General features: G+C 41.7%; 1 protein-coding gene and 1 pseudogene across 1 annotated transcript; one reads left to right on the top strand and one right to left on the bottom strand.

The window, feature by feature from the left end:
* Positions 1 to 687: 687 nt before the first annotated feature.
* On the top strand, positions 688 to 8,446 carry LOC107803496 (CBS domain-containing protein CBSX1, chloroplastic). Its single transcript, XM_016627237.2, has 8 exons — positions 688 to 1,236; positions 1,604 to 1,691; positions 1,819 to 1,883; positions 4,144 to 4,192; positions 6,596 to 6,648; positions 7,238 to 7,353; positions 7,638 to 7,695; positions 7,792 to 8,446. The coding sequence occupies exons 1-8, from the start codon at positions 1,015 to 1,017 to the stop codon at positions 7,861 to 7,863; spliced, it is 723 nt and encodes a 240-aa protein (XP_016482723.1). The 5' UTR covers positions 688 to 1,014; the 3' UTR covers positions 7,864 to 8,446.
* A 150-nt stretch (positions 8,447 to 8,596) lies between these two features.
* LOC107803495 (scopoletin glucosyltransferase-like) lies at positions 8,597 to 13,963 on the bottom strand (annotated as a pseudogene).
* Between the last annotated feature and the right edge of the window lie 279 nt (positions 13,964 to 14,242).

The raw sequence follows: 14,242 nt of genomic DNA, 5'->3' as shown, positions 1-14,242 counted from the left end.
AATGTCATTGCTTTGTTTATTCATTGGAGAATATTACAATTTTTTTGGTCCGCACATACATTCGAGGAGTCCCAGTCTATCTAGTCCCTTCATCGCTCGGCCTAGAGAAGTAGTCAATAGGCGGGGCGATGAACTTAATACTTACTCCGAGACACCCCCTTTGTTGCCTCATTAAAAACCTCCCCGAGAAAACCCAATTGGGACAAAACTCAGGTGAGGGAAAAAGATTACGATTTGGAGGACGTCCCTCTTCAGAAGTTGAAGTATTTGAGATGGGTGACAAGTCACAACTAGTGTGTCTGGATAAGTTTTTCAAAAATTTAAAATAATACTTATTTACATTAAAATGTTTTTGTTTTGGAGAGCTATGGTGATTGACCAGGTTTCGAGGATAAATAAATAACTTTAAATAGTAGCGAAAAATATTTTTTTTATTGTGACTAAACGTTGAAAAACTCTCATTAAAAGTAGAGTCACACACAAAAATACTATTACGAAGAATTTATAACTTCGAATTATGACCAAAGTCTCGTAAGACTGCTCCATCTCTCTATTTTGTGATTTTGACTTCTGCATATATATATATTTTTTAATAATTTGACACTTAAAATGACTTTTCGAATAAATAAACAGATACAAACTATTTTTCTTAATACTAAAAAGAGCGGGGTACATGATTTAGCATTTGAGGAATGCGGGCGGAGTAACTATCCAGTGTTCCTACTTCCCACCGACCAACTTGGCGGGTTGCGTGTCACCTCTCAACTCTCACGGTCACGGACTAACGGCGTGATTGAGGAAAAAAGCAAAAAAAGAAACTCTCACACGCCACGCTTTTTATTCCGTTGTCAAAAAGCGACTCTTCTTCTTCTTCTCTTTCTCTCACAATTCTCCTCCTTCGTCATACTAATTAAGAATACCAAACACACAACTGGAACCGCGCAATGCGGTTTCTTTGAATCAGATCAACTTAATTCAACCAAATTTTACACTATTCAACATCCTCCAATTCCAATGGAGTCCATTCTCAAATTTAGCTCATTTTCTCCGACTTTCGTCCTCAATTCTCCTCTTTTGCCGTATATGCTCTCTTCTTCCACCCGTACCCCTACAGGAGATCCATCCGTTGCTAAATTTCGTCGATGTATAGCTCAAAGGAAACTTTCTCGATCTCTCCGGCCGGCGTCTCTTCCTTCCTCCGCCGCTAATGCTGCTGCGACTTCAAATTCTCAGCCTGTAAGTGAACCCTTGCTGTTCGTTGTTTAGTGTTTTCACTTTCGTTAGTTATATTTTGGATTTACCCTTGAAAGTTCTCCGTTTAGGTCACCACTCACTAACGGCTATATTACACGCGTATATTGTATCGTGTCAAATAAACTTTAACCGGAGTGAAATGAAAATTCTTAATTGTGCTGATCCGTGTAACGTGAGTTAGCTCTCTGTTACCGTGCCTGGTTTTGAGAGAACATAGTTTTTCTTCTTAAGGAAATTATATTAGAAAAAATTCATGGCTGAGTTTCCTTATTTTGCTAGTTTGGTTGAAAGGAGAAATTTCCTCAATGTTGTGACTTGCTTAAACTAATGATTTACTTTCACTTCTCAGCCAAGAGACGGACATTACACAGTTGGTGACTTTATGACTGGGAAAGAAGATTTACATATAGTAAAACCTACAACTAAAGTTGGTGAAGGTACTTCTGGATTTGCTCCCCCAGTTTAATGTCTAAACATGTATACACAAATGTATATTTTGATAAATTAAAGCGTAAACATGCTAATCATTCTGTTTTCCTTTATTTCTTCATTTTGATCCTGCAGCCCTTGAGATGCTTGTGGAAAAGAGAGTTACTGGGCTTCCTGTAATTGACGATGACTGGAATTTGGTAATTCCTCTTAGTTAACTTCCATCATTTCTTGGAAAGATTTATGTTAATGGCCTACATACTCCAGTATTTTTTGAATGATCAGTATCTCCATTTTATTTCACTGCATATTTCTTCTCTTGTCCTTCCGTTCTAAGTTGTGCTCTGATAAAGAGATTATATTCTTGCAATGTCGAGGTTTCCCCATTGTTAATATAATCATCTATGTTATAAAAAAAAATATTGTTGCAATGCTCGTAAAGAGGTTCCATAAGTGCTGGGAAGATGTCAATTTTCCTTTTGATTGCGTAGATATTCTCATTACAATGCAAACAAAGCCAGTTTGATCTTCTGTGGGTGAAAAAGTATAAGCAAGCGGTCACTAATATTTGAAAGGTTTCTCCTTCATTTTTTATTCTTATTGTGGGGCATAGGTGCCGGCAATCATCCTCACATAGTTGGCTTCTTCCATGAACAGATGAGAGGGAAGTTTATTCCTGTAATCTAGATGATACCTTGTGCTAGGGTGCCTCTTCACTGGGCTAAGTGTAAGCTGAATGTTAACAATTTGCAACATGCAGTTTCATGTTAGCCATGTCGGTATAGAAACACTGAGCTGAGAGGTTGTGGGCAACTTTCCTGCTCAATGAATCCAAAAATGTCATATCTTCTATCATCTTTTCATCTTGAAAAAAGTTATGTGGCTAATCAATTAATACACATGCATTTTCTTAGAACTAGGAAGGAGAGTTACTGACTAGTCCAATAGGAATTTTGTTGACTTCTCTAATCTGACTTGGTATTGTTCGAACTGTTTAAGTAATTTAATCCTCAGATAAAAGGCTAGAGATGTCCGGAGGCTCCCATATGAAAGACGCTTCATTTATCACCATAGTATTCTGACCTGGGCTCTCCACTTCTCCCTTGTTCCCTTTGAAATGGGAGCTTTCATGGTCTGTGCAACCCTATTGCTAATTGAGACTAGCAGGGCAAAATTATGATCATCAAATCAATTCAGAGATGTTAGACTAGCTAACTTTTCAATTTGACTCGCGGATATCTTGTTGCTATAACCGTAACAGGACAGAGGTGGGATTGGGGGTAGAGAAGTTGTTTTGGTAGATTGGTTGAAAGGTTAGAGTTATAGTATGTATGTTTTTCTTCTTTGTGGGCTTGGAGAAATCCCGTTATAACAAAAATATTTTTGGTGAGACATGTTAGTTTTACCTACCGAGGACTGTGTCTCAATAGTAATTTAAGCTAGCACGAGAGGCACTGTTGATTCACACAAATGGTAATCATGCTTGGTTGGCAAGCTACCGCTGCAACTACCACATGTTGGATTATGACTGAATTCCCCTAAGGCCGCGTTCGGGCTAGATACGTTGTAATGCGCTTGTCGTCCACTTGCTGACTGTATGAACCTCTGGCCTCAAGAGTACATGTTACAGTCTAAGTCATTGAAGCGGAAAGTGTCACGTTGGCCGCCTTGAAATACAATTTTTGTTGAGCTGCAGGTGAAGTTTTAATTGCAGACAACTTACGTGAAATTTTATTTGCGGACAACTTAAATACATGACAAGGCATTTGTAAGTGACCGAGTGTTGTTGCGACTATGTCCCATTGAGATTCAGGTCCTTGTCGCTTTAATGCATAAGAAGTAAGTAATCATGGTATAATATTGCAAAGGAAAAAATATTTATCTTGGAATTCATGCAGACTTAGCGAAGAATAGCGCATTAGAAGAGGAAGATCCATATGGACGATAATAACTACTCCCTCCGTTTCAATTTATGTGAACCTATTTCTTTTTTAATCCGTGCTAAAAAGAATGACCCCTTTCCCATAAATTGAAACGGAGGGAGTAGTTTGGATTTAAGGTTAGTCATGTAGAGTGCTTACTAGGTCTGATATGGGCTTGGAGTCTTTCAATTTTGTTAGAGATTTACTTGCCAGCAGCAAATATAACAGAACTTCTAATTTAGGGAATCTGAATTTTGAATATTGAATTGAGACATGTTTTAAATGGAGCAAAATGGACGATGAGGACTCATATAGTAGATTTCAGCTAATTCGGGATTGAGGCGTAGTAGTTGTTGTTGTAGTATGATTTATCTGATCCTATATATAGGACAACTTCTCTTGCTTGTGACAGCTATCCTGGATCTTTTATTTTAAAATGAACCCTTCCCTCTTTTTCTCTCCCCTTTTTTAAATTAATAATGCTCTCTTTTAGATCAAGTTATAAAATGCAGTGACAGAAGATGACACTCTGCTGCAGGTTGGCGTTGTTTCTGATTATGACCTACTGGCACTTGACTCTATATCAGGTATCATTGAGCGTCTGTGAACAAATTTATGCTTTTGCAACCGTATTACTCTTCTGGGAACTTTCTCTAAATGCTGTATTCTGGTGCTGAGCATGTTTAAGTCGCTCATGAGCAATAATAGAGTAGCTATGATTGGGTAGTTTTCCTGACAGTGGAATATACTTGTATGTCATCATATTCAAAAAGCAAGCTGCCCAAAGTTCTCAATGAGTTGGTCACTATTTATGAATAAAAATTTTGAGTCTTAAAGGGAGCTAGATATCCATAAGCTTGTCAAGGATGATATTCCTATTCTGGTTGGGTCACATAACATATTGCTGAGAGAAAGTTTCAAGTACCTAGGGTCTATTATCCAAGGAGACGGGGAGATTGACGGGGATGTCACGCACCGTATTGGGGTGGGGTGGATGAAATGGCGGTTAGCATCTGGAGTCCTATGTGACAAGAGGGTACCACCGAAACTCAAAGGTCAGTTCTACAAGAGTACAGAGCGGTGGTTAGGCCGGCTATGTTATATGGGGCTGATTGTTGACCAGTTAAAAATTCACATGTCCAGAAAATGAAAGTAGCCGAGATGAGGATGTTGAGATGGATGTGCGGGCATACTAAACTGGATAAGATAAGGAATGGAGATATCCGGGAGAAGGTGGGCGTTGCTCCTGTGGACGACAAGATGCGGGAAGCGAGACTTAGGTGGTTTGGACACGTGCGGAGGAGAACCGTAGATTCCCCGGTTAGGAGGTGCGAGCGGTTGGCTTTGGCAGGTACGAGAAGAGGTAGAGGGCGGCCTAAGAAGAATTGGGGCGAGGTGATCAGGCAAGACATGGCGCGACTCCAGATTTCCGAGGACATGGCTCTTGATAGGAACGTGTGGAGGTCGAGCATTAGGGTTGTAGGCTCGGGGGTAGTTCATAGTTTTTCCCTCTTTGTACCGGGTAGTCTGATAGAGTTTTGCCTATGTCTGGTAGCGGTCTATGTTGTGTTCACACTATTTTGTTGTTTTGCATATGATTGTATTATTGCACTCCCTTTCACTTATTTGGTGTATTTTAAGATATTATTATTACTTCTCTTGCTTCTTTTGTTGTTACAGATCTCTTCTTTCGTTTCTTTTCTGAAATTATTATCTCTTCTATTGAGCCGAGGGTCTCCCGGAAATAGCTTCTCTACCCTTCCGGAATAGGGGTAAGGTGTGCGTACATCCTACCCTCCCCAGACCCCATTACTGGGTATGTTGTTGTTGTTGGTTGGGTCACATAACATACTGCTGAGACTGCATGGATGGTATATGACTTGAATTTTTAACGAGGCTTGTAATGTTAAACAAGTGAGGGTTCTTCCTCTCATTTAATGGGGAATCAAAACCTGGACAGATCCAGACAGGTCTTTTGGCGCTTTAGTTTTTCAGGTTTTGTTGGTGAAAATATGATCGGAGTCCTGGGGGAGGGGGTTGACATAAGTAACATTTATATAGTGCTTCGAAACTACAATAATCAAGGAGTAAAAAAAATCAAGGGTTGTTTGGTAAAGAAGCGAAACTGTAGGATCTCTCTTGTATGCTGGGCAATTCTACTGTACGATTGGAATTCCCTCCTCCATATAGCTAACGTGAAACTTGTTTTTTGTCTAGACAATTTCTACTAATAGAAGCATTATTTAAACACAATACGTACCTTTTATTGACTAAGTATTCGAGAGATAGCTCTGTAAAAGCTCCGTACAGCAGGAAGCTTTTGTAATCTGAATTTTAAAATGTCCTTTATTTAGCATTAGTTCTTCATTGGATGCATCAGCAGACGTTTACCTTAATCAGTTGAGACTTCTTTAATGATGATTGAAGTTCAGATTCAACATTGTTCGTAATCTTACTCAGCTACACCTTTAAAATACAGCTGACTATATATTAAAGAAAACAATTTGAAGGACATAACACGCTCTTCAGATATGCAGTGAAAAGTGCATGCTGGAATACCTATGATTAGGGTAGCAAGTCTATAGTGGTTGAGCTGGCAATGAGGTATCCAATAATTCGTTACCAGCTAGAGGAGAGCGAGATTTCTCCCTTTAGAAGGAAAAGAAGAAGAAGAGAGAAGTAGAGAGGGAGAGGCGAGGGGGGCTTAAGAGAAGGAGAAAAGATCAGGCTTACGGTCCCTATTTCGTGATTTATTCTGCTTTGACTACTTAAGAACATTGAGATCATGCATTTAAATTTTTTCCTGTGATGAATGAGATATAGTAACCAGTTTGACTTTTGATGAATGTGTGGTTACTGTTTCTTTTTGTGCTTCCTTAAGTTGAACCATTGTTAAAAATATCAGTTCCCATCCATTAATGAAGTTGCACCGTTTTCCTGCAATTTCTCTTACTGTCCTTTTTTTTTGATTTTTTAAATGTTTTTATTAGGAACTAGCCAAGCTGACACAAATCTGTTTCCTGATGTTGACAGTACTTGGACGGTATGTAATAATCTTTTGTTCTAATAGTAGATAACATTTTTCATCACTGAATAATTATACTTCTTGTGGTTTGTAATATGGTTTTATGTTGGCACTTCTATTCTATATTGCTGTTTTGGCTGTGAGCGGAGATAATAGTCTAGGACATAATTTTGATGTGAAGAATGCTATATGATCATATATAGTGATTCCCTTTTTTTCCTTGGAAAAGTTAGCTGAAACATTTTCTTTGCTAAGCACATTCCTAGTTTAATCTGACTCTGCATGCCACCACGTTCACGGATTGTTAGTAGGACCTGAAGAATTAAGTCATCATGATAGGAAATGGTTTTTGGCGAGTGCGAGGTGTTACAAGTATTCGGGCCAGACTTTCCTTGAGAGGTTGCTTTCATTCTGCGGGTGGAGTTAGGATTGCGTCCAGTTAGAGTTTTCTAGATATTATTCTCTCACAGGGAAAAAAAAGTTTTCTAGAGATTACTATAAATAGGTGTCAATATGTAGTGTACAAGGAAATTCTGAGTCTATGAATTATGTTTAAGCTCCCTCTTTATCTTGTTAAGTTTCGTGCTTTGATTCTGTGATTCTGTAGACGTTTAATGAGGTTCAGAAGCTACTGAGCAAAACTAATGGAAAAGTTGTTGGCGATGTCATGACACCAACTCCATTGTCTGTCCGTGAAAACACCAACCTTGAAGATGCTGCGAGGTAATTGAACAAGCTTTTGTATTTTCATTAAGCTGTAATAAGGTTCCAATTAGCTAGTGCAATTGGTTAGTCAAATTCCTTTTAATGCCTTTTTCTTTTTTATACCTATTCCATTTGGGAAGGCTGCAAGAGACATGTTATTTAAGGCAGAGAATCCTTGCTAATCTTTTCTCCTTCCGCTGGACTATAGTATTCTTGCTAATCACTAAATGAGAATCTGGATTATTCATTTAGCGATTTAACTGTAAAGTTGACATATAGAGATAAATTCCTGCTGATTTTAGGTTGTTGCTCCAAACGAAGTACCGTCGGCTGCCTGTTGTTGATGTTGATGGCAAACTGGTAATATGCCTTCTTGTTCTCTTTATTTGGTTTTTTTGTGTAGCTGCCAGCAGCATTTAATTTCTGATGAAGCCCTGTTTTTACTGAAATGTGAAGGTTGGGATTATCACAAGGGGCAATGTTGTTAGAGCTGCTCTACAAATAAAACGTACTATTGATTCACAATGACGCCTGGGTTCCAGCGCGAAAGTTGTTTGTTCATGTCAAGTCATGATGCTACCATATTATAATATGTGTTCTCTTCCATTTTGTCGTCCTTTGCTTCCTACTGTGCCAAGCGTGGCATCATTGGGAGAAGGGGGAAGCAAGGATTACTTTGCCCGAGTACTTACTGGTAAGTAAGAACATGATGCTCGTGAGCTCGAAATCCAAGTAAGACATCTGTCTGGAATTCTTGTTCATATCTGGTTATTCTGTGGGTTTCACCAAATCGAGCTTCCCTTACAGAGTCTGAATTCCCTGTGTAGCGAATGTTTGCTATAAGGTGGGGCTCCTCCCATATGGAAGGTGACCTGATGCTCCATGTACCATTTGTTGGTTTTCAAGCTTGTACTAGTATGAGAATTTAAACAATATTCTGCGTGATGTAATACCCTTTGTAAGGAAACACAAGAGTTTGACAACTCGACCTCCCATTGCCGCATTTATTGCGCAGTGGTAGAATTAGAGTTTATGGTTTGATTTGATGTGAAGATACTTCCACTTATTGTACACATTATACAAATATATGTAACACGTAAGGCTTCTCAAATCTGATGTTTCTTCTTCTCATAATGCTTATGTTCATCAAGATATGATCACAAATCCTGTAATTTGAGAGAACCTGAAGGTTTATCCGATTGAATAAGCATATAGAAAGAGTGAGATAACGATTAAATGAAAGGAAACAATAACGATTAAATAAGCAATAGAAAGAGTGCACCAAAAATACAGGATGATATACATCCTATACATGTTTTCTTTTTTTGGCTCTTGATTGGTGGTCTTATCTATTTGGACTTATACTAGTGGAGTGATAGGAATAAATCGTTACTTAATTACTTGTCGAACTATATGAACTTATGCCTTGTAGCAAAGTAGTTAATCCAGAGTAGGATGATCCTCCTTCAACTGCCTGCCTTGCCATCTCCTTGTACTATTCGGCTTTGTTTCTGAATCCCTCTGCTTCTTCATTCTCCATGACCTGTTTTATTGCCTTAGATATTGCTTCTCTTTTCACTCCCTTGCTAGCTATTCTCTTCCATTGAACTGAACCAACGCCAACCCCAGTTCTCAAAACCTCAGTCACTAACTTTTCGTTGAAGAATTGCTCCCCAAACACAGGCCATGTGACCATTGGCACCCCTGCCGATATTCCTTCCAGCGTTGATTTCCATCCACAACGAGTGACAAAAGCTCCCACAGCTTCATGATCAAGAATTAGTACTTGGGGTGCCCATTGTCACGGGGGCGATTTTAGTCAGTCAAAACTCACACCCGCGCGGCAGTCAAGTCGTACACTTGACTCAGCCTTTCCCAAATACTTAGCCAATTTTCAGCAAGTTTGGCCTAAACGAAATTTTGACAGCAATTCAATAAGAACACACACATATACGGGAAAATCCCAACCTTTGCATTAATGTGGAAAATATACAAAGGATCCTCACTTTGCTATGAACACAGTCCGCTCACAGCCCACTTTTGACAAAGAACACAAGTCGTTCTTGTCAACACTAAGATCTGCCCAAGCCAAACCTTAGCCCCTTTTTGAAACAACTGAAACCCTCACGTTTCACTCTTGTTTCCCACTTAGAATTTCTCACGAAATTCCCCACATTCACTCTCTACTTCTGCCTAAGTCACAAAGGTCCAATTTATACAATATAGGCAGCCCTTAGACTTGACAACACATGACACTTGTTGTCTACAGCTTTTGCCACTTGTCTGGCTAAGATAAAATCTGTTCCTAACATGTAGTTGACATCCCCAACTACTTAGTACACACTATACACGAAATGGGGTCATGATACAAGCATGATCAAATCATGGGACAAAGAGGTTATGACAAGGTAACCGCCAACTACTTTCCATGTGCATTGCATGTGCCATCTTCACTTGACCAGCTGACTCACGCCCAAGGCTGGCATTGCGCCCAGCCTTAGCACATCTTGACATTGCTCCGCGCCAATGCCTTGCCCGCAATCCGCTGCCTATGATTTTGCCGCACATGCCCGACGTCGCTGCCGCCCGCACACTGTCTTGGCCCAAATCTGCCTTGCTCGTGTCAACCTTCATTTCCCTCGTGCCATTGCTTGTATTTTCCTTCACATAGCTTTGCCTTAGCTATTGAAAGCCTTTTCCATCAGCCCGCATTTCCGTCTTGTCTTAGCTTAGCCCGTCCTTAGCTGCCACAACCCAAAGTGCCGTGCCACTTACTTTGGCGCGCATGCCGTACCATGCCGCCCTAAGATTGTCCACGCAGCTTTGTCAAGCCTTTGCCAAGCGCACCTTGCCTGTCCCAAGGTCTTGGCCCATACTTGCCTACAACAGTCCTCAATGACAATGTCTTGTCCGTCATCCGCATGATCGTTTTGCCCACACGTAGGCCAATGACAAGGCCATCACGCCCAAATCCTTGCCACAGCCGTGCCACGCCCGATGACAAAAAGTCAGGCCCTAACAAACCACCCTCACCTTTTGAAATCGACGTCCTCGTCGAGCCGACTTAATGAAGCAGCCCCAAGGGGTTGTTGACATACACCACCCCTGGTGCTCCATTCCCATCTGCCACAATGGCATTTGCCTCCGCCACTTGTTCCTGTTTCTCTGCAGCCAGCATAGCATTTACCCTAGCCTGCACCGGACAGTCCTTCTTCAAGTGCGGTCCACCACAAGTGAAGCAGCCTTTGAACTTGCCGCTCCTTTCTTTGCCGTTGTGATTCTCTTGTCTCACATTCTTGGCAAAGACCTCATCTTCGGCAGCTTGCCCCTTCCCTCTTTTCTTCCATTCCCTAGCTTTCCCGTCAGCCTTTGAATGCGAAGTTCCAGCAGGGTCATCACCTATGTTCAGGTCAGCCAACGCATCTGCCGCTGCAATGACAGTAGAGAGGCATTGAACATTCTGCCTTCTCAACTCCAATTGCGCCCAACCCTTCAATCCACTCATGAAGTAATGCAACTTATCTTCCTCTGCCATATTACTTACATTGAGCATCAAGGATGAGAATTCCTTGACATACTCCGCCACTGTACCACTTTGTTTCAAGCGACGAAGTCCATCTCGTGCCAACCACGACGAATTAGTTGGAAGGAATTGGGATTTTAATTCCTTCTTCAGCATCTCCCAAGTTCCAATCTTGGCAGTCCAACACTTTCCGTTTCTGCCATTCGTGTGCGCCACCACACCTTTGCATCACCAGTTAAATACATTGGTGTGATTATCACCTTGTCGTCATCCGCCACACGTGCAGCCTGGAAATACTGCTCCATATCCCACAAGAAATTTTCCAGTTCTTTGGCACTTCTTGCACCCCCATATGCCTTTGGCTCCGGAATCCTCAACTTAGTGCGTTCATCACTTCTAGGGACAACAATTTGCAATTCCCTCCGAAGTTGAACCACTTCCTCGCACAGTTCTTCCTTCTCTTGGCATACCAAGGCCATTTCTGCCAGCGTTGTTTCATGTCTCGCTGCATAATCTGCTTCTAACCGTGCCATTCTTGCAAGAACAGAAGAATCACCATTTACTTCGAGAGCCTGCCCAACGAGTGCTTCCAACTGCTCTATCCTTTGACGCAGTTCCGCATTTGTGCCACCAGCCATGTTCTCAAATAGCCCACGAATTCTGCCACCGATCGTCTTGCCACTGCCACGAACTTGCCTGGCTCTGATACCAGTTGTCACGGGGGCGATTTTAGCCAGTCAAAACTCACACCCGCGCGGCAGTCAAGTCGTACACTTGACTCAGCCTTTCCCAAATACTTAGCCAATTTTCAGTAAGTTTGGCCTAAACGAAATTTTGATAGCAATTCAATAAGAACACACACATATACGAAAAAATCCCAACCTTTGCATTAATGTGGAAAATATACAAAGGACCCTCACTTTGCTATGAACACAGTCCGCTCACAGCCCACTTTTGACAAAGAACACAAGTCGTTCTTGTCAACACTAAGATCTGCCCAAGCCAAACCTTAGCCCCTTTTTGAAACAACTGAAACCCTCACGTTTCACTCTTGTTTCCCACTTAGAATTTCTCACGAAATTCCCCACATTCACTCTCTACTTCTGCCTAAGTCACAAAGGTCCTATTTATACAATATAGGCAGCCTTTAGACTTGACAGCACATGACACTTGTTGTCTACAGCTTTTGCCACTTGTCGGGCTAAGATAAAATCTGTTCCTAACATGTAGTTGACATCCCCAACTACTTAGGACACACTATACACGAAATGGGGTCATGATACAAGCATGATCAGATCATGGGACAAAGAGGTTATGACAAGGTAACCGCCAACTACTTTCCATGTGCATTGCATGTGCCATCTTCACTTGGCCAGCTGACTCGCGCCCAAGGCTGGCATTGCGCCCAGCCTTAGCACATCTTGACATTGCTCCGCGCCAATGCCTTGCCCGCAATCCGCTGCCTATGATTTTGCCGCACATGCCCGACGTCGCTGCCGCCCGCACACTGTCTTGGCCCAAATCTGCCTTGCTCATGTCAACCTTCATTTCCCTCGTGCCATTGCTTGTATTTTCCTTCACATAGCTTTGCCTTAGCTATTGAAAGCCTTTTCCATCATCCCGCATTTCCGTCTTGTCTTAGCTTAGCCCGCACTTAGCTGCCACAACCCAAAGTGCCATGCCACTGACTTTGGCGCGCATGCCGTGCCATGCCGCCCTAACATTGCCCACGCAGCTTTGTTAAGCCTTTGCCAAGCGCACCTTGCCTGTCCCAAGGTCTTGGCCCATACTTGCCTACAACAGTCCTCAATGACAATGTCTTGTCCGTTATCCGCATGATCGTTTTGCCCACACATAGGCCAATGACAAGGCCATCACGCCCAAATCCTTGCCACAGCCGTGCCACGCCCGATGACAAAAAGTCAGGCGCTAACACCCATCCTCTTATGATTAAACCTTTTTCTTTCATTCTTTCCTCGAATCCTTCAGGCAGCCAATCTTTGTTGTCTAGTTCTGTTCTAACAACCCAAATGAATTCTTGTCCAGAAGCTTCAATTCCCATAGCGAGTTCGTGCAGTTGTAATGCAGTGAAATTCGCTACGCTTCCGAAACAAACGTAAATGACGGAACATGTTTTCTTCGAATGAAGCCATTTCATGCATTCGCGTTTGTCAATAGAGTTTTTCTTCCCTCTTTCAGCTTTATCATCACTGTCCCTGTTGCACAGCGAAAGTGGGCCAATAGCCCAGGTTTTTCTACCCAGAACCTTGGTGTAATGTTCAGCATAATCTGGTTCAAGCTCATAGAAGCTGTTGAAGACAATTCCGTAGCCCTTCAATCCCGATTCTCTGACTGCTTTTATAGCTGGGGACATACTTTCCTCTTCCTCGATTCGATCAAATGGGGATAACTGTGTTCTGGTCAGCTTGATCTGGTTAGGCAAATTTGGTACAGCAAAAGTTTCAGAATCAGAGGAGACATTCTTGAAAGGCATATAATGCCTGATGCTATCAGCGGCACAAAGTGCAAAGTAGCTTGTGCCATGAAAAACCAATCTTGGAATGTTAAATTAATCTGCACTATCAGAAGTCCAAAGGAAGGAACATATCAGAAACAAGACAATCGGGGCGGCGTTCTTGAAGTAGCTGCTCAAATGGTTTTTGCATCATAGTTGTAGCCGTGGAGAAGTTGTTTATCAAGTCATCGGAAGGGATGAGATCAATGCGCTCACATCCTTCAGGCAAGCCATTCTCAACAGCTTGAAATTTAATCAAACGGATGTCGATTTCAATTCCCACTTGCTTGCTTCTTTGGATAGCTTTGGAGAAAACTGATTCATTGAGAGGGGTGGTGATTATGGTGGCCTTAACACCACGAGAAGCGACGAGCTTGGCCATATCAAGCGTAGGAATCATGTGGCCATGAGCCATTAGAGGAAAGAAGAAAAAATGGAGATGACTCATGTTGAAATTTTTGGACGAAAGAAAGTTGTTGCAGCAAAACACAGAGAGCAGAGTAGCCTATCTGGTTCTTTTCAATCTTTTATCTGATAAGTGCAAGAGCTACTGATGCACCTAGGGGATTTTCACAGTTTATAATATGCATGCGGGATTTGTGGAGACTGGAGAAGTTAAAGTTGGACACACTACTTACAACTTTCCTTTTGAAACATTATGAGACAAGACTCCTCTTCAGGAAAAGAACTAAGCAATTAGTTAAGGGGAAGCAGAGTACAGGTTGGGGGGGGGGTCGAATAGGCCCATGCAATCAACTTAAATGAGCTAAGGAGGGCCAGCGGTGGAGAGTAGAGTTTCTTGAGATGCAACTTTCAATGCATTGTAAAAAGACAAGTCAGATAAAGATGCTAATACATCATGCAGATTT

Source organism: Nicotiana tabacum, chromosome 7 (assembly GCF_000715075.1).
Source record: "Nicotiana tabacum cultivar K326 chromosome 7, ASM71507v2, whole genome shotgun sequence".
NCBI classification, from domain to species: Eukaryota; Viridiplantae; Streptophyta; class Magnoliopsida; order Solanales; family Solanaceae; genus Nicotiana; species Nicotiana tabacum.
This window is presented reverse-complemented; position numbering and strand designations above follow the sequence as displayed.

Bases quoted from the DNA above. Each gene is read 5' to 3' on its own strand.
- LOC107803496 (XM_016627237.2), top strand. From the start codon at position 1,015: ATGGAGTCCATTCTCAAATTTAGCTCATTTTCTCCGACTTTCGTCCTC. The intron at 4,193-6,595 runs GTATCATTGAGC...TGTTTTTATTAG, and splicing joins GGCACTTGACTCTATATCAG to GAACTAGCCAAGCTGACACA. The intron at 6,649-7,237 runs GTATGTAATAAT...GTGATTCTGTAG, and splicing joins ATGTTGACAGTACTTGGACG to ACGTTTAATGAGGTTCAGAA.